The sequence below is a fragment of the Mesoplodon densirostris genome, chromosome 14 (assembly GCF_025265405.1).
Source record: "Mesoplodon densirostris isolate mMesDen1 chromosome 14, mMesDen1 primary haplotype, whole genome shotgun sequence".
NCBI classification, from domain to species: Eukaryota; Metazoa; Chordata; class Mammalia; order Artiodactyla; family Ziphiidae; genus Mesoplodon; species Mesoplodon densirostris.
Genome location: NC_082674.1, coordinates 45025369 through 45050879, shown reverse-complemented (window position 1 = coordinate 45050879; position 25511 = coordinate 45025369). Strand labels below are relative to the sequence as shown.

Genomic DNA, 25511 nt, shown 5'->3' with positions numbered 1-25511 from the left:
CTGCCTGTTGAAGTGAGATTGTGTGACATCATACATCACGAGACTAGTTTTTAAGAAGCAAGGAAACAAATTAGAGAAGAGAGGCACAAACTAAATGGTCTTTGAAAAACAGCAGTTAAGACAGCTCTTGGACCCTGAGTGAAAGGCATCTGTAAGTAAGTGGTATGGCCCATGTAGAGAATGAAAGGAGTTGAAGAAAGGTAATCTTGAAGCTTCGCTTTTTCTCCCTTGTCCTTCTGGACCTTTCATGAGAGGCAGTGAGGTCTAGTCAGAAGAAGTTTATCTGTACCTGGTGTTGCCACTCTTATCATCTTGTTCTTGCTTAACCTCTCAGCTTTAGAGTCCTCTTTTGAAGAGTGAGAGCGTAGACTACGCATGGTTTTTCAAACCTAAAACTTAGCAGCGAATTGTTTCATAAAAGCAAAATCTTAAACACAAAATTAGATCATTTCTTTCTTTTGTGTTTTTTTTTTTTTTTTTTTTTTTTTTTTTTTGGTGGTATGCGGGCCTCTCACTGTTGTGGCCTCTCCCGTTGCGGAGCACAGGCTCCGGACGCGCAGGCTCAGCGGCCATGGCTCACGGGCCCAGCCACTTCGTGGCATGTGGGATCTTCCCAGACCGGGACACGAACCCAAGTCCCCTGCATCGGCAGGCGGACTCTCAACCACTGCGCCACCAGGGAAGCCCTGTGTTTTTTTTTTTAAAGCAGAATTTTGATTTTAGTGAAGTGTGTGAGTTTGGAGTATTATGAAGCAAATTTAGATGCTTTGTTTCAGTGAAAATGTTATATTCTCTGCTGTGAATGAAATGATTGTATTATGTATAATGAAATGATTGTGTTATGCTGAGGAATCATTTGCTAATGATTAATTTGCTAATTAAACTGTAGCTCCCTTGTTTAATTATTATTAAGAATATTATGTGGCCTTACTTGATAGGAATTGGATTAAACCACATAATATATTTAATTAGATTATACAACCACTGGAAACTTGTTTAGTCAAAATGTACATTATCAAATACACTAACCTCCTCTTGTGGAGAGCAGTATGTGACCACAGGAGCATGCAAATCCATATCATTTCTATGTTAGAGAAGAAAGAAGAAAATGCTAACCACTAAATCTCAGTGTTAATCTTGTCTGTTAACATGATGTACTTAATAGAGTAATATTTGAGTATTGAAATTGTGAAGTACACAATAAAGATAAGCTTTTTATTTGTAAAAGAATCTCAAAATCTTGACAAATTGCCACATTCATCAGTGAGAGCCAGTTGGAGAAAGTAGTAGAAAAGGTTTGTCTCTGTTATTTAAGTGGCCACACTCAAAACAGGACCCAAGGGCTTCCCTGGTGGCGCAGTGGTTGAGAGTCCGCCTGCCGATGCAGGGGACACGGGTTCGTGCCCCGGTCTGGGAAAATCCCACATGCCGCGGAGCGGCTGGGCCCGTGAGCCATGGCCGTTGGGCCTGTGCGTCCGGAGCCTGTGCTCCGCAACGGGAGAGGCCACAACAGTGAGAGGCCCATATACCGCAAAAAAAAAAAAAAAAAAAAAACAGGACCCAAAATTTTGTAGGGAGAAAGTTGATTTTCCATAGGAAAAAACAAAATACATGAATTGATTGATTTTGGAGAGACAAATTTTTCTGATAAAGTTGTATAACAGCACAGTAAGTTATCTTTCACTTGTTTTTCTGTTGGTTTTTTTTATAACTAACATACTATTTTTTAGAGTAGTTTTAGGTTCAGAGCAAAATTGAGCAAAAAGTACAAAGAGTTCTCATATACCTCCTGCCCCTACACATACACACATTTGATTTTTCATAGCAATGTCAAATGTATATTTTTTAAAATATTTGAGGCTCTTCCCATTTTCCAGGGGTGTCTCTTACTCTTTCTTTTAAAACACCTCGTCAGTTTTCTCTTTACTAGTTAACTGGCTATTTCTGCCTGAGTCTCATTTGTCATTGACTATATGTGTGATTCTGATGTGAATAGTTTTCTAACTTCTTTTCTTTGCTTTAAATATTTTTTTATTATGGAAAATGTCAAACATATACAGGAGAGGAAAGAATAATATAATGAACCTGGGTGTACCCATCACCCATGTTCAACAGTTACCAACTCATGGCCAATTAGGTGTCTCCTACCACCACCCCCTTCAACCATTTTTTTCCGAAGCATATTCTTCATTCATAAATATTTCCAGTATATATCTTTAAGGGAAAAGGAATTAAACAAAAAGTCAATACCAATATCATTATCAAACCTAAAAGAGTAACAATATTACTTTGATCAACCTCATGAAGTTGGCTTCTTTGCAGAATTTGTAATTTTACTCCTGAGTTTCCATTTCATTTGCATTGTTTTGTCTAAGGTTCACTATAAACAGACCTCATGGACAGAGATAAAAGAAATAGCTCATTATTGAATATTTTCATATTATGACATCTTTTTCTTCCCCTCTTAACTTTGGAGACATAGAATCAATCCTGGAATAACAAGGACTCCCTTGAATTATCTCTATTTTAAAAATGAAAACACTGAGGTTCATAGGTTAATACATAGCTTGATGCAAAGTAGTAGAGACAGGAGTCTTCTTTGAACAAATTATTTTGTGAGTGCCTTGTATGGGATGGGCACTGTTTGTGTCACTTGGGATATGTCAGTGAAAGAATTCCTCCCTCCAGGGCAATTCCAGCGTGTTCTTTTTCTCTTAGTGCACATTTTTGTTCATTTAGGACAGAGCAAGCAAGACGTATCTCCAACAAGAAATTTGGGGGAAGGAAATATGAATGCTAAGCGCATTACTTAAAAAAAATTCTCAATCTGACTGGTGTGTTTTAATGCCATACATTGAGGCACCGAGAAAGGCAGTTAGAAAACAGTTAGTAAAACAGTACCATGTGTTTTTCTTTTGAGATCTGAATGTATTACTTAAAAACAATTTCTTGATGAAGTGTTTATAAAATCAAATTGTCTTTGAAGTGTGTGTTCTTAATTGAAGTGAAACAGAGGCAAATCACTAGCGTTTTTTAAGGGACCTTTATTTATTAGTAAATAAGTACACAACTTCTAAACCAGTTGTTCTCATTGTAGAACCTGGGAGTTATCTTTTTTTATCTATTAAGTGAGACTAATTTCTAGTGAATCTCCCTCCCCACCTCCCACATTTTTTTAATATAAAATTCAAATATGTGTTTCCTCTAACGTTTGTAGAGAATTTAGACCAAAATCTCATTTGTACTGTGTGAAAAGCAAGCTGAGACATGGTAATAAAAGCAACAGCAAGCAAAAAAACAATAAAAATCCTCTGTATTCATTGATACCGGCCACTGGAATGTTAAAAGCAGCACATACTATAAATATTCCCATTTGGAATCCTGAAGTTGCCTACTTCCATATTCGGCCTGGGCTCAGCATTTCTTCCCTTTTAGTGCACTCTCTTGATCCCTTATTCATGCTTTTGTATTCTTTGTGTACCTATCTTCTCTCTACTGTGAGCTTTCTTGAGGTCAGAGTCTTCCATATTTACTTCTCCTTCCCTGCACCCACAGCATTTAGTGTAGCAGTATATACATTCATAGGTACTCAGTAATATTAGAATTAACTTTTTTGTTCCTTGTAAACTAAAGCATTATGCAGTTTCTCATGAATTGTTACTTTTACAGTCAAAATGGAGAGAACGAATTTGGGGTGAGATCTGTTTTAATACTGGGTTCAAAAGAAAGTGTATATTTAACGAAAGAAGAGGGAAGGACCAACTTGGTTGAGTAAGAGAATGGTGTGTTTCATAACCCAAAGAGAGAGGGTATGGGGAGTGGGGTTTAACAAAGTTAATTAGAGAAGAGAGCAGATTATTTGGGTTGCATCAGGGAGTTTGAAATTTTCATTTAAGAATAAATCTGTCATTGTTATTGTTAAATATTTAGTGTTTAAAAATTTAGAGTATCACTACTACAATTTTTTTGATAGATGAACCATAAAATTTTGGTAGTGGTCATTACCTTTTTATGCTAATTTGGCTTTATTCATAACACCCAGACCCTAAATTTTAGAGTTAAAAAATATAATAAAGCCTTTTTCCCTTTCTAAGAAAAAACTTAACACCATTGCAGCTGTGAAATGGGTTTGAGAGTAGTATTTTAGTTCAAGTAAGTTGGAGGTTGCTTAAAATATTATTAAAAATGCTTTATAATCTTTTTTTTTCAAACACATAGACTTTTTAAATTTATTTTTTTATACAGCAGGTTCTTATTAGTTATCCATTTTATACACATCAGTGTATACATGTCAATCCCAATCGCCCAATTCATCACACCCCTGGCCACTTTCCCCCCTTGGTGTCCATACGTTTATTCTCTACATCTGTGTCTCTGTTTCTGCCCTGCAAACCGGTACATCTGTACCATTTTTCTAGGTTCCACATATATGCATTAATATACGATATTTGTGTTTCTCTTTCTGACTTACTTTACTCCGTATGACAGTCTCTATATCCATCCACATCTCTACAAATTTCGTTCCTTTTTATGGCTGAGTAATATTCCATTGTATATATGTACCACATCTTCTTTATTCATTCATCTGTTGATGGGCATTTAGGTTGCTTCCATGACCTGGCTATTGTAAATAGTGCTGCAATGAACATTGGAGTGCATGTGTCTTTTTGAATTATGGTTTTCTCTGGGTATATGCCCAGTAGTGGGATTGCTGGGTCATATGGTAATTCTATTTTTACTTTTTAAAGGAACCTCCATACTGTTCTCCATAGTGGCTGTATCAATTTTCATTCCCACCAACAGTGCAAGAGGGTTCCCTTTTCTCCAGCATTTGTTGTTTGTAGATTTTCTGATGATGCCCATTCTAACTGGTGTGAGCTGATACCTCATTGTAGTTTTGACTTGTATTTCTCTAGTAATTAGTGATGTTGAGCAGCTTTTCATGTGCTTCTTGGCCATCTGTATGTCTGCTTTGGAGAAATGTCTATTTAGGTCTTGTGCCCAGTTTTTGATTGGGTTGTTTGTTTTTTTAATATTGAGCTGCATGAGCTGTTTATATATTTTAGAGATTAATCCTTTTTCCGTTGCTTCGTTTGCAAATATTTTCTCCCATTCTGAGGGTTGTCTTTTCATCTTGTTTGTAGTTTCCTTTGCTTTGCCAAAGCTTTTAAGTTTCATTAGGTCCCATTTGTTTATTTTTGCTTTTATTTCCATTACTCTAGGAGGTGGATCAAAAAAGATCTTGCTGTGATTTATGTCAAAGAGTGTTCTTCCTGTGTTTTCCTCTAAGAGTTTTATAGTGTCTGGTCTTACATTTAGGTCTCTAATCCATTTTGAGTTTATTTTTGTGTATGGGGCTAGGGAGTGTTCTAATTTCATTCTTTTACATGTAGCTGTCCAGTTTTCCCAGCACCACTTATTGAAGAGACTGTCTTTCCTCCATTGTATATCCTTGCCTCCTTTGTCATAGATTAGTTGACCTTAGGTGTGTGGGTTTATCTCTGGGCTTTCTGTCCTGTTCCATTTATATTTCTGTTTTTGTGCCACTACCATAGTGTCTTGATTACTGTAGCTTTGTAGTATAGTCTGAAGTTGGAGAGCCTGATTCCTCCAGCTCCGTGTTTTTCCCTCAAGACTGCTTTGGCTATTTGGGGTCTTTTGTGTCTCCATACAAATTTTAAGACCTTTTGTTCTAGTTCTGTAAAAAATGCCATTGGTAATTTGATAGGGGTTGCACTGAATCTGTAGATTGCTTTAGGTAGTATAGTCATTTTCACAATATTGATTCTTCCAGTCCAAGAACGTGGTATATCTCTCCATCTGTTTGTGTCCCCTTTGATTTCTTTCATCAGTGTCTTATAGTTTTCTGCATACAGGTCTTTTGTCTCCCTTGGTAGGTTTCTTTCAGATTTTTCATCATTAGTATATAGGAATGCAAGAGATTTCTGTGCATTAATTTTGTATCCTGCACCTTTACCAAATTCATTGATTAGCTCTAGTAGTTTTCTGGTGGCATCTTTAGGATTCTCTATGTATAGTATCATGTCATCTGCAAACAGAGACAGTTTTACTTCTTCTTTTCCAATTTGTATTCCTTTTATTTCTTTTTCTTCTCTGATTGCCGTGGCTAGGACTTCCAAAACTATGTTGAATGATAGTGGCGAGAGTGGACATCCTTGTCTTGTTCCTGATCTTAGAGGAAATGCTTTCAGTTTTTCACCATTGAGAATGATGTTTGCTGTGGGTTTGTCATATATGGCCTTTATTATGTTGAGGTAGTTTCCCTCTATGCCCACTTTCTGGAGAGTTTTTATCATAAATGAGTGTTGAATTTTGTCAAAAGCTTTTTTGCATCTGTTGAGATGATCATATGGTTTTTATTCTTCAATTTGTTAATATGGTGTATCACATTGATTGATTTGCGTATATTGAAGAATCCTTGCATCCCTGGGATAAAGCCCACTTGATCATGGTGTATGATCCTTTTAATGTGTTGTTGGATTCTGTTTGCTAGTATTTTGTTGAGGACTTTTGCAACTATATTCATCAGTGATATTGGTCTGTAATTTTCTTTTTTTGTAGTATCTTTGTCTGGTTTTGGTATCAGGGTGATAGTGGCCTCATAGATTGAGTTTGGGAGTGTTCCTTCCTCTGCAATTTTTGGAAGAGTTTGAGAAGGATGGGTGTTAGCTCTTCTCTAAATGTTTGATAGAATTCACCTGTGAAGCCATCTGGTCCTGGATTTTTGTTTGTTGGAAGATTTTTAATCACAGTTTCAATTTCATTACTTGTGATTGGTCTGTTCATATTTTCTACTTCTTCCTGGTTCAGTCTTGGAAGGTTTTACCTTTCTAAGAATTTGTCCATTTCTTTCAGGTTGTCCATTTTATTGGCATAGAGTTGCTTGTAGTAGTCTCTTAGGATGCTTTGTATTTCTGTGGTGTTTGTTGTAACGTCTCCTTTTTCATTTCTAATTTTATTTATTTGAGTCCCCTCCCTCTTGATGAGTCTGGCTAATGGTTTATCAATTTTATTTATCTTCTCGAAGAACCAGCTTTTAGTTTTATTGATCTTTGCTGTTGTTTTCTTTGTTTCTATTTCAAAAAATTCTTTATAATCTTCTAATGGTAGGCAGTCTAAATAGAATGTGTTAGTAATCTTTGGACTGTTAAGTGTGGCAGTTTCATTTCATTTTCTGATGATCTTTTTCTTTTTTTAAAATTTAATTTAATTTACTTTTTATACAGTGGGTTTTTATTAGTTATCCATTTTATACATATTAATGTATATATGTCAATCCCAATCTCCCAATTCAACCCAGCCCCCCGCCCCCCGCCAGTTTCCACCCTTGGTGTACATTCGTTTGTCCTCTACATCTGTGTCTCTATTTCTGCCCTGCAAAGCGGTTTATCTGTACCATTTTCTAGGTTCCACGTATATGCATTAATATATGATATTTGTTTTTTTCTTTCTGCCTTCACCCTGTAAGAAAGTCTGTAGATCCATCCACGTCTCTACAAATGACCCAATTTCATTCCTTTTTTATGGCTGAGTAGTATTCCATTGTATATATGTACCACATCTTCTTTATCCATTCATCTGTTGATGCTGACAATTTTCTTTTTTCCTTTTTCCTTTATTTTTTTAATTGAAGAATAGTTGATGTATGATATATGTTACAGGTATACAAGATAATGATTCACAATTTTTAAGGGTTGTGCTCCATTTATAGTTATTATAAAATATTGGCTATATTCCCTGTGTTGTACAATATGTCCTTGTAGCTTACTTTATAAATAGTAGTTTGTGCCTCTTAATCTCCTACCCGTATGTTGCCCTTCCACCTTCCCTTTCCCCACTGGTAACCACTACTTTGTTCTCTATATGACAGTTTTCTTTTTTAAGCCAAGGATGAAGTAGAAGCTTTTAGAGCAAGAAATTTTATGAATGCATGTGAGTGCTTATATTTTGGACAGATTCCTGAAGAGCTTAGTTGGCATAGTTTGTGTTCTAAGGGAAGGTAGGTTACTTCCAGAGATCCTAGTTAATAAAATGTTGTCAAATTTCTTTGAACATACAACAAACAGAGGTCCCTAATTTGTGAATGGCAGGAGAAAAGTTGGTATTTAACAGTTCAGTAATGATTTAGAAGTGTGATTTAGGGACTTTGCTGGCAGTCTAGTGGTTAAGACTTCGCCTCCAATGCACGGGGTACAGGTTCGCTCCTTGGTGGGGGAGCTAAGATCCCATATGCCTTGCAGCCAAAAAACCCAAATATAATAAAACAGAAACAATATTGTAACAAATTCAATAAAGACTTTAAAAAAAGTGTGATTAAAAAAAACACTCAAAATTTAACAGACAAATATCCAAGACCCTTTCACTTTGTGTTTTGTTTTTTGTTTGTTTTTGTTTGTTTGTCTGGAGTGTCTCATAATATTTCATCTGTATGTTCATTTAAAGTGTTTATAGAGAATTTCCCAAATTTTCAGTTATGACCGAAGTGTTGTGAAATCAGTTTAGTAGGTCTTGACCAGTTTGGGTTTGGTTCCGTTTGGTTTGATTTGTTGAACGAGACTAACATTATTAGAGTGAATTTGGAAGTAATAAGGGTGAACGATCATGACCTTTGTTTCAGTTATACATATGTGTTTGTGTATAGTGTATTATATATTTATTACTGTGGGTTGTGGCCAAAACAATTTGAAAGCTACTGATTTTACAGGTTTCTTTCAGTACTACAGATATATGATCCACATCTACTTATTGAGCTATAAAGATACAAGAGATGGAAACAAAAAGTTGCGACAGTTTAAAAATATCAGTAACCAGAGGGATTTTACAAGAGAGCATTATTCATAGATTGTTAAATGAGTGGTATAGATACTACCTACCATTTGTTGAGGGCTCAGAATGTGCCAGCACTATGCTAAGGGCTTTATATTCATTATTTCATTTGATTTTCACAAACATTTAACTGTAGGTACGTTTATTATCCCAATTTTACCATTGAAGAAATGAGTCTTAGTGAGGTTATGTAACAGCCAGTTTCCCTGCTGAACACAGGGCTGTTGTTCTTAAACATGTGTCCAGAATGAGGAAAGCTCCCTGGGCTGTGTTGCCTGGGAAGACTACCAGTGAAGGAGAAACGGCAGCTGAGCTTTGAGATAGGATTTGGTTAGGTACGGAGGAATTTGGAGAAAGCCATTTAATGTGTGGGAACAGAGATGGAGCAAATTGAGCACAAGTGTTAAAGTCTCTACTCAGACTTTAACTTACTGAAATAATCAGTTGTCTGTCTCCCTTTCTAGGCTGCATGCTCTAGGGCCATTTGTTACTTGTTCTATGTTTCCATTGCCTGTTGCCATGTCTGGCCCTTAATTGATACTCAGTAAAGCATTTCAAGAAATGAATGCCCCTTATCCATGCCTCAACAGAGAAGCAACTGGGAAAAGAACAGAGGCATCGTTAGGTGTTAATATTGAATGACTTTATTACTCTAGAAATTGTCCTGTCAATTTTAGTAAGTCATAAAGGATATAACTGACATACAATATGCTGGAACTCTTGTGTTGTTCAGCCTGTGGTGGTTGGGGGTAAAGAGAAGTATAGACCTCAGATCTCCTTGTTTAGTGCCTTCCATCAGGAGTACTACACTTGGTAAAGATGATACATCTGGTTTTCAGTGTTTTGGAAACCTACTCTCAATGTTTTAAAGTCAATTTGTTTAATTTGGTCAAATATTTATTGTTAGTTTGAAGGTTTTTTTTTTTTTTTAAATAGAACTAGTCCTGATGAGCTGTTTGTCATTACTTATGTGACTATATTTCTCAAGGTTTACTTATACATTCAATCAGTTGTGAAAATGTTTCTCAATGTTCACCTTGTTTCATCTCTGGTTAGAGCCGAAGGTTAAATAGGTACAGAGGCATGGTCCCTGCCACCATGTAGATTTCAGTCAGCTAAAGAAATAGAATAATGTATTACATACATAACTATAGTATGAGATAGAATGTGAAAAATACTCAAGTTTGGTACGAGCTATAAGGGGCAGAGAGGACAAAGATAGCACTTTTGATTGGGACATCAAGAGTATTTTCCTCTCAGGGAGGCAAAAATACCATTCCAATTCCATTTTATACTAAGTGCTTCAGGATGAGATTAATTTGTGTAATGAATTTCAACGTAAGTCTTATTTTCTGTTATTTGTATTCCCCACCAATATGTCAAACAATTTGAGCTAGGAATTCATTGTTCAGTATGCTTGTACACTTGTGTAAACACGTAAATACAAAGATATCTACTAAATATTATTTGTAATTTTAAAAAATAACAGGAATAACATAAATGCCTAAAAAAAGAAGATTGAGGAAATCATTATTTTTATAATGGAATATTAGATAGCTATTAAAAAGAAAATGGCCAATCCATATTTATAGGCATTGAACAGTGTCTTGACTTCTATTAAGTGAAAAAAATAAGTGGTAAATAATATCTATAGTATCGTTGCATTTATGAGTTTTTTTTCTTTTTTTTTTTTTAAAGAAGATGTTGGGGGTAGGAGTTTAATTAATTAATTTATTTTTGCTGTGTTGGGTCTTCGTTTCTGTGCGAGGGCTTTCTCTAGTTGTGGCAAGCGGGGGCCACTCTTCATCGCGGTGTGCGGGCCTCTCACTCTTGTGGCCTCTCTTGTCGCAGAGCACAGGCTTCAGACGTGTAGGCTCAGTAGTTGTGGCTCACGGGCCTAGTTGCTCCACGGCATGTGGGATCTTCCCAGACCTGGGCTCAAACCCGTGTCCCCTGCATTAGCAGGCAGATTTTCAACCACTGCGCCACCAGGGAAGCCCCGCATTTATGTTTTTATAAAGTATATACATATGTACATTTGTATATAAATAAAGTCTAGAAGGATACTATACAGGCTGTTAACAGTTGTAGACAACAGTTTCAAATTTGTATGCTTGGTGTACTGTTTGAACCATTTAAATAAGTATATATTGCTTTCCTGATAAAATAATAATAATCTCCCCCCCCAATATTATTTTCCTCTCAAGTCTCAAGGATGCAACTTATAGTTGGTTTAAAAAAAATAAAAAAATAAAATGTATAGGTTTATGGAACCATCCACAGATTTCCAGCATGGCTAGATACAGATACTGAAGGAACATTGTCTTATTATCCATCACTTAACTCATTGTTTATCCTCTGGGTTGACCTTTTTTTTTTTTTTTTGTATTTTTTTAAAGGCAAATATCTTAAGGTGTATTTAGCCTCATATGTAATTAAAGAACATAAATTGAAACAAGATTGTATTAGTATTATATTTTTAATGATTTTAACAGAGTTTAAAAAGCATATATTGTGCTCTAGTCAGTCTGCTAAGGTGCAGTGGTTCTCAAACATAGTGAGACATCTGGGAAACTTATAAAAAACAACTGGTACCTAGAAGCCCATTCTAGAACAATTAAATCAGAATGTCTTTCATGCACATTAATCAATTATCCATCACCATAGCCCTGTGAGAAAACCCAGGTTTTACAAATGCCTGGGAGGTTAAATGACTTGCCCAAGGGACTGACATAGAGCAGTGTGAATTCTCAGCAAACTTGTAGAACCATGCTGTCCTGCTTGCTTGGCTACTGTGTTGAAATCCATAAATATTCTGTCTATCCAGAGTTGATTATAATGTTGGGAATTGCAAAACAAGTTAGCATGGAAACATAAGACATCCTCCACTTTATATAACACCTTTGTTCCCATCGTTCCAACCAGCAACGATGTTTCTTTGTTTGTTTGTTTGTTGTTGTTTTGGCCCCACTGTGAGGCAAGTGGGATCTTAGTTCCCCTACTAGGGATCCAACCCCCGCCCACTGCATTGGAAGGGCGGAGTCTTAACCACTGGACCGCCAGGGAAATCCCATTGTTTGTGATGTCTGTCCCCTTTTTTGATCCTCAGTTTGACTTTTTAGAGGGGAAATAGAACAAGCAGTGTTCTTTTGGCTGTGTCTTCTTGTCACAGAAGTTTGCTGTTCTCTCTGTGTTCCTCTACCTAGAGCTGTCTTTTGTGCCTCTTGCTGTCTCTTTCCCCAAATGCTCAGATTATCTTAACCTTGAGTTTCCTATTCAGAGTCATGATACCTCTCTATTCTTTCAAGATTCGGTTCAATAATCACTTATGTATGATGAAACTTCGGTTAAAAAAAAAGAATCACAAAACTCTGATAAAACTGCATTTATTCCCTTCCTTCAGTATATTACCTAGTTTTCTGAGTACATGTCTCCTCACATCTGATTGTGAGTTCTCAGCCTAAAGGAACTATTTGGATCATACTCTTGTGCTGTACAAGTCATTTGCTCTAGAAATGCTTTTTTTTTTTTTTTTTTTTTTTTTGCGGTACGCGGGCCTCTCACTGTTGTGGCCTCTCCCATTGTGGAGCACAGGCTCCGGACACACAGGCTCAGTGGCCATGGCTCACGGGCCCAGCCGCTCCGCGGCATGTGGGATCTTCCCGGACCGGGGCACGAACCCGCGTCCCCTGCATTGGCAGGCAGACTCTCAACCACTGCGCCACCAGGGAAGCCCTAGAAATGCTTTTTGAGTAAATAGGTAATTGAGTGAAAAGAGGAGAGGTGGGTTTATGAGAAAACCTTGCATTTAATCTGTTCACTTAACTGTTTCTAGCAGTGAGAAACTGTATTGGCATTTTTTTTTTTTAATTAAAAATCTTTTTTTTGGCTGCGTTGGGTCTTCGTTGCTGCGCGCGGGCTTTCTCTAGATGCGGCGAGCGGGGGCTACTCTTCATTGTGGTGCTCGGGCTTCTCATTGAGGTGGCTTCTCTTGTGGAGCACTAGGTGCGTGGGCTTCAGTAGTTGTGGCACTCAGGCTCAGTAGTTGTGGCTTGCAGGCTCTAGAGCTCAGGCTCAGTAGTTGTGACGCACGGGCTTTGTTGCTCCACGGCATGTGGGATCCTCGTGGACCAGAGCTGGAATCTGTGTCCCCTGCATTGGCAGGCGGATTCTTAACCACTGCGCCACCAGGGAAATCCCCATATGCATGCTTTTAAATGATTTGGTTTCTTTTTATTATACTTGGTTAATATTTTCTAATTTACATTTTATTATAATCAGACTACTTGGCTAGTATAATATTCACATGTTACAATTAAGTAAGGTTTTCTTTGTGGCCTATTTTACAACCAGTTTTATAGGTGTCCCACAAAAAATTGAAAAGAGGGCATAGTTTCTGTAAGCTTAGAATTTTTATTTGTATCTTTTAAAATCAGCTTTATTAATTACATAATTCTAATTACCTTTAGTGGAAGTCAAATTGAAGTGGTAAAGACACAGTAACTGATTTTGTTGCTGCTATTCAGGACATAGTTTCATTTTCTTTTTCAAGACTATGTAATAGTCACTACTGTATAATTTTATCAGGAGATGCGTAATCCCTGATTTTCTCTTTTTGTGATGTTAGTAACTGTCCTACATCTGTTAGGTATTGCAAAATGGTGATACCTTTTATTCTTCATGAACTTAGTGAATTTAAACATACATTGTAGTTAATTATCATGATTCGTGGTTTCATTTTTGGCTGGTGAAACCTATACAACTTGACTCCTATGCTCTTTATTTTTTATTTTTTTGGCTGCTGCACAGCTTGTGGAATCTTAGTTCCCCCACCAGGAATTGAATCCAGGTCACAGCAGTGAAAGCACCAGAGTCCTAGCCACTGGACTGCCAGGGGATCCCTTCTGTGCTCTTTTAAGTAGGAGTTTAGTAGATTTTTAAATTAAGATAATAGTAGAAATGCAGAAATATTGATTACCTAATTTTAAACATACAACAGAGGTTGATATGAAACGTTTTTACATGTTAATTTTAATTATAATAAATAATGCCTGTTTACTTTAGAAGAGTTTGAATGAACAGAGGTATATAGAAGAACATGAAGTAGTTTGACCATCAAGAGGTGACACTTTAGCGCTGTCCGTCCTGGGTCGGCGTAGCCATGGCGGCTCGTGTCCTTTGCGCCTGTGTCCTTCGACTGCTCGCGGCCTTTGCGCCGCTGCCCAGGCTCCCCACGCTGGCTGCGGCCCTGCCGCTCAGCACCACCCTGTTCCCCTCGGGGGCCCGGACGAGGCCTGGGGCTCCGCAGCCGGCCTCGGTACTTGCACAGGTTCCAGGCGATGTTAAACAGCTGTGCCACCAGTATAGGGACGCACCCCCTTTGACATTAGAGGGAGTCAAGGACCATGTTCTTTACGTCTTGAAACTCTATGACAAGACTGACCCAGAAAAGCTCTTAGTAAATTCCCATTTTATGAAGGACCTAGGCTTAGACAGTTTGGACCAAGTGGAGATTATCATGGACATGGAAGACGAATTTGGGTTTGAAATTCCTGATCTAGATGCGGGGAAGTTAATGTGCTCACAAGAAATTGTAGATTACATTGCAGATAAGGAGAAGGTATATGAATAAAATATCAGATCCCTTTTCTTCACTGCGAGAACGCTCAGAAGATGCTGGCGAGTGTCTGGAAGTGAGAACGCATTTCTGCATCATTGCTGACTTTGACAGAGTAACTCCGTTTAGACTTGTGCTTAAATTATCTTAAGTGTTTTTTGCCCTTTGAAAATAAATCTGTAAAACCAAAGAAAAAGAAAAAAGGTAACACTTTATAGTTTTTTTTTTCCTCCTTCCTCTACAAATCCCCAGCTTTCTACTTTAACCTCACACCTTTCACATCTTTTCCACAAGCCTGTACTTTCAAGTGAGGACATTGCCTCATACTTCTCTGAGAAAATAGAAGCCATCAGAAGTTGCTCATCTTCTGATTCTCAATCTATTATTCTACCTGCACCTGTACAAAATTTTCTTCTCCTTCTCTCCCGTTTCACTGAAGGATCTCCTCCCATCATTTCACTCCTGCTCTGGACCTAATCTCTCTCTCTCCATATCATCATCTCTCCCTTTCTAATGAATTATTTTGATCCCAAACAAACATGTACGAGTACCTTTCATCTGTGAAAAAACTTTTTTGACTTGTGTCTTATTTATTTATTTATTTATTTTGTGGTACGCAGTCCTCTCACTGTTGTGGCCTCTCCCGTTGCAGAGCACAGGCTCCGGACATGCAGGCTCAGTGGCCATGGCTCACGGGCCCGGCTGCTCCATGGCATGTGAGATCTTCCCGGACTGGGGCACGAACCCGTGTCCCCTGCATCGGCAGGCAGACTCTCAACCACCGCGCCACCAGGAAAGGCCCTATTTTTAAATTTTAATGCATGATTGTTTCTTTTTTATTTAGTTACATATTGTGAATGTTTTGTATCCTGAGTTTTTTATATATTACATTTCACATCCATAAAAATTCTTTTAAAACAATTTTAAATGACTACATTGTAGTCTAAAGGCATAAACCACAATTTAACAAACCATTCTCTTATATCAGACTTCTAGGGTTTTTTCAGGAAATTTTTATTAATTGCAAATGTGCACTTGAAAAGTTTTTTGGTATTTTGATTTTGATATTCTGAATTTTTATTTAGACAACACATATATGGGTCTTGTTTTTGTATCCATTCAGCAAGCCTGTGTCTTTTGGTTGGAGCATTTAATCCATTCACGTTTAAGGTAATTATCGATATGTATGTTCCTATTACCATTTTCTTAATCGTTTTGGGTTTGTTTTTGTAGGTCCTTTTTTTTTTTTTTTTTTTTTTTTTTGTGGTACACGGGCCTCTCACTGTTGTGGCCTCTCCTGTTGCAGAGCACAGGCTCTGGACATGCAGGCTCAGCGGCCATGGCTCACGAGCCCAGCTGCTCTGCGGCATGTGGGATCCTCCTAGACCGGGGCACGAACCCGTGTCCCCTGCATTGGCAGGCGGACTCTCAACCACTGTGCCACCAGGGAAACCCTGTAGGTCCTTTGCTTCTCTTGTGTTTCTCACTTAGAGAAGTTCCTTTAGCATTTGTTGTAGAGCTGGTTTGGTGGTGCTGAATTCTCTTAGCTTTTGCTTCTCTGTAAAGCTCTTGATTTCTCCATTGAATCTGAATGAGGTCCTTGCCGGGTAGAGTAATCTTGGTTGTAGGTTCTTCCCTTTCATCACTTTAAGTATATCGTGCCACTCCCTTCCGGCTTGTAGTGTGTCTGCTGAGAAATCTGCTGTTAACCTTATGGGAGTTTCCTTGTATGTTATTTGTCATTTTTCCGTTGCTGCTTTCAATAATTTTTCTTTGTCTTTAATTTTTGCCAATTTGATCACTATGTGTCTTGGCGTGTTTCTCCTTGGGTTTATCCTGTATGGGAATCTCTGCGCTTCCTGGACTTTGGTGGCTGTTTCCTTTCCCATACTAGTGAAGTTTTCGACTATAATCTCTTCAAATATTTTCTCAGGTCCTTTCTCTCTCTCTTCTCCTTCTGGGACCCCTATAATGCAAATGTTGTTGCATTTAATGTTGTCCCAGAGGTCTCTTAGGCTGTCTTCATTTCTTTTCATTCTTTTTTCTTTAGTCTGTTCCACAGCAGTGAATTCCACCATTCTGTCTTCCAGGTCACTTATCCGTTCTTCTGCCTCAGTTATTCTGCTACTGATTCCTTCTAGTGTAGTTTTCATTTCAGTTATTGTGTTGTTCATCTCTGTTTGTTCTTTAATTCTTCTAGGTCTTTGTTAAACGTTTCTTGCATCTTCTCCATCTTTGCCTCCACTCTTTTTCCGAGGTCCTGGATCATCTTCCCTATCATTATTCTGAATTCTTTTTCTGAAAGGTTGCCTATCTCCACTTCATTTAGTGCTTTTTCTGGGGTTTTATCTTGTTCCTTCATCTGGTACATAGCCCTCTGCCTTTTCATCTTGTCTATCTTTCTGTGAATGTGGTTTTTGTTCCACAGGCTGCAGGATTGTAGTTCCTCTTGCTTCTGCTGTCTGCCCTCTGGTGGATGAGGCTATCTGTGAGGCTTGTGTAAGTTTCCTGATGGGAGAGACTGGTGGTGGGTAGAGCTGACTGTTGCTCTGGTGGGCAGAGCTCAGTAAAACTTTAATCCCCTTGACTGCTGCTGGGTGGGGCAGGGTTCCCTCCCTGTTGGTTGTTTGGCCTGAGGGAACCCAACATTGGAGCCTTCCTGGGCTCTTTGGTGGGGCTAATGAGAGACTCTGGGAGGGCTCAGGCCAAGGAGTACTTCCCAGAACTTCTGCTACCAGTGTCCTTGTCCCCACGGTGAGCCACAGCCAACCCCCCGCCCCCGCCTCTGCAGGAGACCCTCCAACACTAGCAGGTAGGTCTGGTTCAGTCTCCCCTGGGGTCACTTCTCCTTCCCCTGGGTCCTGATGCGCACAGTACTTTGTGTGTGCCCTCCAAGAGTGGAGTCTCTGTTTCCCCAGTCCTGTTGAAGTCCTGCAGTCAAATCCCACTAGGCTTCAAAGTCTGATTCTCTAGGAATTCCTTCTCCCATTGCTGGACCCCCAGGTTGGGGAACCTGACGTGGGGCTCAGAACCCTCACTCCATTGGGTGTGATTTTACTGTGATTGCACCCCTCCTACCATCTCATTGTGGCTTCTCCTTTGTCTTGATGTGGGGTATCTTTTTTGGTGAGTTCCAGTGTCTTCCTGTCGATGATTGTCCAGCAGCTAGTTGTGATTCTGGTGTTCTCACAAGAGGGAGTGAGAGCACATCCTTCTACTCCGCCATCTTGGTTCCCGTCCCCTATTGTGGTTTTAATTTGCTTTTACTGATGAACAATGATGTTGAGTATCTTTTCATATGCTTATCAGTCATGTGGATGTTGTCTTTTGAGAAGTGCCCTCCTGAGTCTTTTGCCCATTGTTTATTTGGTTGTGTTTATTATTGATTTGAAGGAGTTCTTAAGTAGTTTGGGTGAGTACTTTGTCAGATGGTGATGTGTATTCCAAATATCTGACTGGGCTTTTTTATTTTCGATGGTGTTTGATTGTGAATAGAAGTTTCTGATTTTAATGAAGACCAGTTATTAATTTTCTTCTTTTAGTACTTTCTATGCTCTTCAGAAGAAGTCTTCGTGGTCTGTTTTTTTTTTTTTACGGTACGCGGGCCTCTCACTGTTGTGGCCTCTCCTGTTGCGGAGCACAGCCTCCAGACACGCAGGCTCAGCGGCCATGGCTCACGGGCCTAGCCGCTCCGCGGCATGTGGGATCTTCCCGGACCGGGGCACAAACCCGTGTCCCCTGCATCGGCAGGCGGACTCTCAACCACTGCGCCACCAGGGAAGCCCTTGGTCTGTGTTTTGAGAAATGCTGAGGCAGGAATCACTTTCTGCTTGGCAAGAAGTATTTGCTGTTGACAGGGCAAATAGGTTTCTGAGTAATCCCCCTAAAATCTCTAGTTTTGTCAGCAGTTCTAGCTCCTCTAAGAATCCCTGGGTTGGTCTCTTCTTTTCATAGTATTAAATTTTGGACTCTATGAATTTTATGTCCCTAATGTTTACACAATTTATACTATAGTAAAAAGGCTTGTAGGTAAATTATTTCAGTTGCTTAGAGCAGTGTTGCTTCAATTTTTCCAGAGAAGTCTGTTAGCCACAAGGGAGAGTAAGTGCATAACCGCAGGGGCACTTGGAGCCCTGTCAAGGCCTGAGGTAGCCACTGGGAACAAGAAATGTTTCTTTGGACTCTTCTGTTTTATCTTTAAAATATGTGCTGTTTCTTAGGTGATATGGTTTGTTTTCACTTGAAAGTAGCATTTAAATGATTCTAGCTTTTACTCCTAAATTTAGAGTGAAATTGAGGGAGGCTTCAGGAGTCTGTACCATGTTTATTCAGCAGCCTGAAGTATCTCTGGCAGCCCTGGGCTTAGGGTCTCTATGTATTATCTTCATTAGCCCATTTCCTTTACCAGGCCTAGGTGGTTAAGAAACTTGCACGGTAATTACTGACAGAGGCAAAACAATATCTCAGGTCTCATTGCTGTCTCCTTCACCCCCCCACCCCGCCCCAATACTGCTTGATCGCCTAGTACTAAGGTGAAATCATGGGATTATACCTTGAAAGTTCAGACAGACAAGAGCTGAATAAATATGCCGCAGCCTGAGAAAATAAAAAAAAAAAGAGTGCTCTTATTGGACCAAAAATATTGAGGATTTTCTGGAAAAAGAAAAACAGGTATTCTAATTTTAGAAGCTAAATGCAAGTTTAATTTGACCTTAGCTGTTGGGGAAGTGCTGAAGATCATATAAGGAATGTTAATGCTGTGTCTTCTGTTGAATTATGTATTTGTCTATAAAATGGTCTTCCTCAAAGGAGTTTATGATTTTAAGTATCCAGTAATTTGTTCTAAGTAAGTCTTTGTTACTTAAGTTTTAGTTACTTCTGAATCCTTAACTATGCCATGCTTAGTCATTCTTGCTTTTGGGGACACCTTTTCCTTAAATTGCTTATAGTTGAGGCTTTTGATTACATTGATTCCCTAAAGTTAAAAAATTGAAAACGTATAATTTTGAGATAAAATACTGTGCTTTTTTGGTAGCAACATAATTTTATTATAGTTATGAGTTAATGCCTAGAAACAAATAGTACAAGTTAGGTAACGCTGTATTGTTTCAGGATTCTCATTAAGCGTTCATCAAAGATTCTTGTGGTTAGAACAGTAAACTTCTATGTCTGTACTCTTTTGTTCTGTTTTATAATGTTGTGATATGATGTTTTTAAGTAGTTTCAGCAAGTCATTAGGTAGATTGTTATTCTGAATGAGCACTTGCTTAATAAAGGGAAGAGTGCAGAGGGATTCTTTTCAGGTTACTGTGTCCAAAAGCCAGTTAAAACCATACAAAAATAAAACAGCAGTGTTATAATTGGTCATTAAATGTTGATGTGAATTCATTTATTATAACTGAGTTATAAGTTTTTTGTCAATAAAATACTTATTTGTTAATCTCTTAATTAAAATATAGAGTAAGTCTTTCCTGCACAGTGATGAGCGTGCAGTGTGATAAAATGTTTGACATCAAAGACTTTTGAAATTAAAGTGTAACAATACATATTTTTTTTTTTTGTGGCAAACTCTTAAATTTACCCTCTTAACAATTTTTAAGTGTACAGTATGGTATTGTTAACTGTGTGTACATTGTTGTACAACAAATCTCTAGAATTTTTCATCTTGTTTGACTGAAACCCTATACCCATTGCACAATAGCTCCCTGTCTGCCTTCCCAGCCCCTGGCAACCACCATTGTACTTTCTGTTTCTATGAGTTTGATTACTTTAGGTACTGCATATAAGTGGAATCTTGCAGGATTTGACTTTTTTTGATTGTCTTATTTCACTTAGCATAATGTCCTCAAGGTCCATCTGTGTTTTAGCATATGACAGCTTTCTTCTTAAAGGCTGAATAATATTCCATTGTGTATGTATGTGTGTGTGTGCGCACTTGTGTGTGTGTGTGTGTATGTGTGTGTATATATATATATATATATATATATATATATATATATATAACATTTTCTTTATCCATTTGTCTGTTGGTGGACATTTATGTTACTTCCAGACTTTGGCTATGTGAATAATGCTGCAATGAACATGAATGTGTCACCATATCTATTTTTAAAGGCTGTATCGATTTTTCTCTTGCAGATATATTCGACTTTATGGGAGAAAATTTAGCAAACAAGATCATGTTCTTTTTATCAAGTTATTATATGAGCTGGTATCAATTCCAAAACTGGAAATCAGCATGATGCAGGGATTTGCACGTCTCTTAATCAACTTGTTAAAGTAAGTCAATTTCCTGTGATTTCTGCTAAGATTTTTTTTTTTTTTCCTTCAAGGTTTTAGGGAATGAGGAGAGTTAAGTGTTCTTTGGTAAGAAGACCAAGTCCCAAATTACCATTTTGGAAAAAGATTGCAGAAAACTTTATCATAAGTTTAAACCCCATGTGTTAATTAACCTTTTAATTAAGATTCCTTTTCCTCCATGAAGCCTTCTCTTCTCTAGCATATACTGAACTATATGTTGTCTGATTGTTTCATTTATACTAATTACCTTCCCTTATGTAGACTGTAAGATCCTTGAGAAGACAGGGATCATTTATTCTTTTGCTTATCCCAGGCACCCAGCACAATTCGGGAAACATCAAGTACTCCATAGATAGTGTGGGAAAGTATGAAACTCATCTACAATAATGGTGGCACAAATTTTAACGCCTCTTTTTACCTGGTGCCCCTTGAGGTTTGGACAGCAGCAAAAGTCCTGGTGCATTGTTCTTCCTCCTACCATGTTTTGCCAGTGAGTGGCTGAGGATGGGGAAAAGCAAAACCCGCTGTGATGACAGCAACATTTAACAACTCTTCTCCCTGTGTAGTATGTGTTGTATACACACCCTGAGCGAGCATACACACATGTATTTACTCTTTCTTTAATTAGGAAAAAGGAACTTCTTTCAAGAGATGACTTGGAGTTACCTTGGAGACCACTTTATGACATGGTGGAAAGAATATTATATTCCAAGACAGAGCACCTGGGATTAAATTGGTTTCCTAAGTAAGTATTTCCATTTAAAGTACTTTTGGGAACTCTTAGGGGTTTGATCATAATTGAGAAATGTTGGGTTACTTGAGATAAGCAAGCAAATACACATTTTAATGTGCTCATTTTTATGTATCTTGACTCCTGAAACAATTTATTGCCCTCTTTAAACTATACCTGAAGCTGCACTTAAGAATTTCCCACCACCATATCTCTAACAGCTAACATCACCATACTGGCCAAAGAAAACAAGAGATTTTTGTTTGAAATCTAATATTTTGTCATGCACATTTGGCGTTCTTCATAGTATATCCACATGTGTTTTAATTCTTCAAGTAAAATAAATGCTTCAAGAGGAGGAGCTTTGCCTATTCCAGGGGGCACCCACATCCCAGAGCACACACACTCCCAGTTACAGAAGCATCAGTTTCAGTGATTGAATGTGTTATAGCACAAACTATTCAAATGCACGGTCTTTGGTTTATGTTATTTTCTAGTAATGTTTAGACATAATAAGATTATAAATCTCTGGCTGTTTATGGCTTCTTGTACACACATCCTGACTCCTCCAGATCTCTCATTTTGGTACATTTTGTATTTTATTCTGAACCTCTACAGAGTACAATATAATCATCTGTCCTTTTTGATTAATAGTGATTTCAGGCTTGACTGCAAAGTGTCATTTTTCCCTGTTAATAAGGGTTTGTCCAGTTGTGATCTAGCTCTTAATTTTCTCAGTCTTAGCATGTTTGGCTTAAAATACTCTTAAATTTGTGATTGAGGTTTATTTTTAGGAAATCTTTTTTTAAACTTTTAATAGCTGTTTCCTCTTATTATCTAGAGTTTTTTCTCATATACATATGCACTCATTTCCTGAAGAACACCATTTTATATGCCTGTATTATTTTCCTTTTTCTCTTTTATAAATGAAGTCTTTGAACATTTATTTCTGTGGTTTTTCTCTCAATCCTAGACATATTTACATGTCTACCCAGTTCAGTTCATTTAATCCATGATTAATCCTCAGGCCTCACTTAAGTCAGCAGTCGTAAGTGAATTTTTTTGAAAATGCCTGCAGATGGCATACTTTAAAGACTTTTAGGTCATAGGTAAAGAGTGAAATGATGTAAATGGAAAGAGTAAAAAAAAAAAACAAAAACTATAGGTAATTGTGAACTTAGGCCCTAATTGTTTTTTGGACAGTAGTCACAAATACTCTCAGAAGGTATTTCAGTCAGTCACATGGTCAGAAGGTATTTATTTCCTGAAGATTTCATGTGTTAAAGCAAGGAAACCCATTTCAACCATAAAAATGGCAGAATTCATCATGAAACTAAATGGTACAATGTTCAAGTGTGTTTTTACTAATATTTATTATGAAAACCCCAAATTTAACATGAAAGATTACTTTTGAGTTTTATTTCTGCTGGCGGGAGCATGGAACAGACTGGATTAACTAGACCTCAAAATCTGAGCCTATTGAACTTTTTTTTTTAAAGCTGTTTTATTTTATTTTATTATTATTTTTTTGGCTGTGTTGGGTCTTTGTTGCTGTGCACGGGCTTTCTCTAGTTGCGGTGAGCGGGGGCTACTCTTCGTTGAGGTGTGCGGGCTTCTTATTGCGGTGGCTTCTCTAGTTGTGGAGCACAGGCTCTAGGTGCGCAGGCTTCAGTAGTTGCAGCATGCAGGCTCAGTAGTTGTGGCTCGCGGGCTCTAGAGCACAAGCTCAGTAGCTGTGGTGCGCAGGCTTAGTTGCTCCGCGGCATGTGGGATCTTCCTGGACCAGGGATTGAACCCGTGTCCCCTGCATGGGCAGACGGATTCTCAACCGCTGGGCCACCAGGGAAGTCCCAAGCCCATTGAACTTTTGACTGGAATCACCATTTCATAGATTTCAGGGACCTTTAAACAGAGTTCAAAATCAGTTATCTTTCTAAAATTTTCCTGGCTCATTTTTTGACTGCCTTTGAAAGTCTTTGGTAAATCATGGGGGAGGGAAAGCTGTTCCTTCAGTAATTTCTCCTTCTTCAGCATTTCTTTTACTTCTTTATAACCAAGTGTCACACTTCCTGCCCTGACAGGTGTAACTTTGCAAAGGCAGCCACTTTTTTTTTTAAGTACCGTGTCGTTATTAATAAATATCTATGGCTTTCCTCTTCAGCAATGCCATTGTTTTCCAGGAAATTTTGTTAACGCTTACTACTGTTAGTGTCAATCATTGTTTATAGTTCCTTCCCTGCATCTTGATACTAATTACCATGTCATTTCCTGAAGCTTCACATCATCCTTGCTGTTATGGAAACCTTCCTTAAAAGTTTCACCATGGCTGTTCTTGGTCTTTTGAAGAGACATCAAGTCTTTGATGAAATTTTTACTTGGTTTACAGCGTGACTCAACTCTAATAGACTTTTGTATTCTATAGATAACTATTCCAAAATGAAATTCATAAATAACATGACCTTTCTACACTCAAAAATAAATATAAATAATATTTTAATCATAAAAGAAATAATGGGAAAGTAGTTTATTATAAAGCAATATATATTTCAAACATGCATGCACTATTATACTAAAAAAGGCAGTATGGGGGACTTCTCTGGTGGTCCAGTGGTTAAGAATCCACCTTTCAGTGCAGGGGCCGTGGGTTTGATTCCTGGTTGGGGAGCTAAGATCCCACATGCCACGGGGCAACTAAGTCCACACGCCATAACTACTGAACCCACGTGCCACAACTAGAGAGAAGCCCGTGCGCCACAATGAAAGATCCCGCGTGCCACAGCTAAGACCTGACGCAGCCAAAAATAAATAAATAAATAAATATTTTAAAAAAAACAAAACAGTATGGTATTCAGATTTTGCATCTACTTATAATGAGTAAGTTTGGATTTAAAAGCAAAAAGGTCAAAACACATTCTGTATCAGAAGTACAAGAAAATGTAAGAGCAGCATTGTTAGTGGACATTGAAATAAAAACTAGTGCTAAGATACAGAATAACAGGCCACACTTACTTAAATATAATGAGAGAGAGAGAGAAATAACTTTAATTTCAGACTACTGACTGGGAAAAAAAAGAAGTAAGATACTGTTGCAGGTGAGCTGGTCTTATTTATAACATAGTGTCACAATAATTCTTTATGTAATTATGTGGGATGGTGTATTTACTTAGTATTACAAAACATTATTTTTAAACATTATCACATGTGAAAGAAATAAGCAAAGGATGAATTAGGAAAAGAAACATTAATATATGAAGTCATAGAGAATTTGTGCAGCAGACTTTTGCCAAAATAAACAATGTCAATATGTAATTTTCACAACATAAATTGTCTTTTGTGCCCTACCAAAATAAGGATGACATTCCAGAAAAACATGAAGCATTTTAACAACAAAATTATTAATGAAATTCTCTGACATCCTCATTCTTTGTGTATCTGCTAATTGCAAGTGTAGTGACACTTGGTTCTAAGACTGTTAAAGCAATCTTCAATCTTAGTTACATATTTGTATGAAAACTACACATGCACAGGGATTTGGTTTTGGCAAATCAAGTGGGGCAACTGGAATTGCCACTATGCTGTAATTTTTTTTTTTTCTTTCAGGAATCATGAATAACCGTAGGTAAAATTTTCAGCCAAAGTGCAGCCTTCCTTCAATTTACATGTTAGTTGTATTCCTAGAGATTCAATGTCTCTTAAAACTGTGTGAAAAATAGTTAATGTTTAAAGCAGTTAACTTTTAGGTTCAAGAATTTTTAAGCTGTATAACCGTGCATTGGGACATTTGAAAGTCTTGCAGTAATAATTTTTTGTTGAGTCTGGCTATTCCATGAATTGCAGGATATCTAATATACCTGGCTTTTAATCACTAAAGGTCCAGTGAGTCCTTCCCCCAATTGTGATAGTTAAAAATGTCCCTTACATTTCCAGAATGCACCCTGCCTGTGGTTAGAGGCTGATGGATTTTCTGTCCTCTTAGCCTGCATCCATGCAAGTTAAAGTTTCCTGCCGCATTAATCA

The 25511-nt window shown here is 37.9% G+C and overlaps 2 protein-coding genes across 2 annotated transcripts in view; both read left to right on the top strand.

Moving 5' to 3' along the window:
• The window catches only part of PSME4 (proteasome activator subunit 4), a 103551-nt gene that overhangs the window by 3039 nt on the left and 75001 nt on the right, over positions 1-25511 (top strand). Inside the window, exons 2-3 of the mRNA XM_060116824.1 lie at positions 20603-20743; positions 21393-21509. Coding sequence (XP_059972807.1) covers positions 20603-20743; positions 21393-21509 — 258 coding nt within the window. The remainder of the gene's footprint in view (positions 1-20602; positions 20744-21392; positions 21510-25511) is intronic.
• On the top strand, positions 14009-14567 carry LOC132502019 (acyl carrier protein, mitochondrial-like). The gene has a single exon (XM_060117804.1). It carries the CDS (start codon positions 14009-14011, stop codon positions 14477-14479), a length of 471 nt encoding a protein of 156 aa, XP_059973787.1. The 3' UTR covers positions 14480-14567.

What these genes read in the sequence shown, in the direction of transcription:
- LOC132502019 (XM_060117804.1), top strand. Translation starts at nt 14,009, where the DNA reads ATGGCGGCTCGTGTCCTTTGCGCCTGTGTCCTTCGACTGCTCGCGGCC.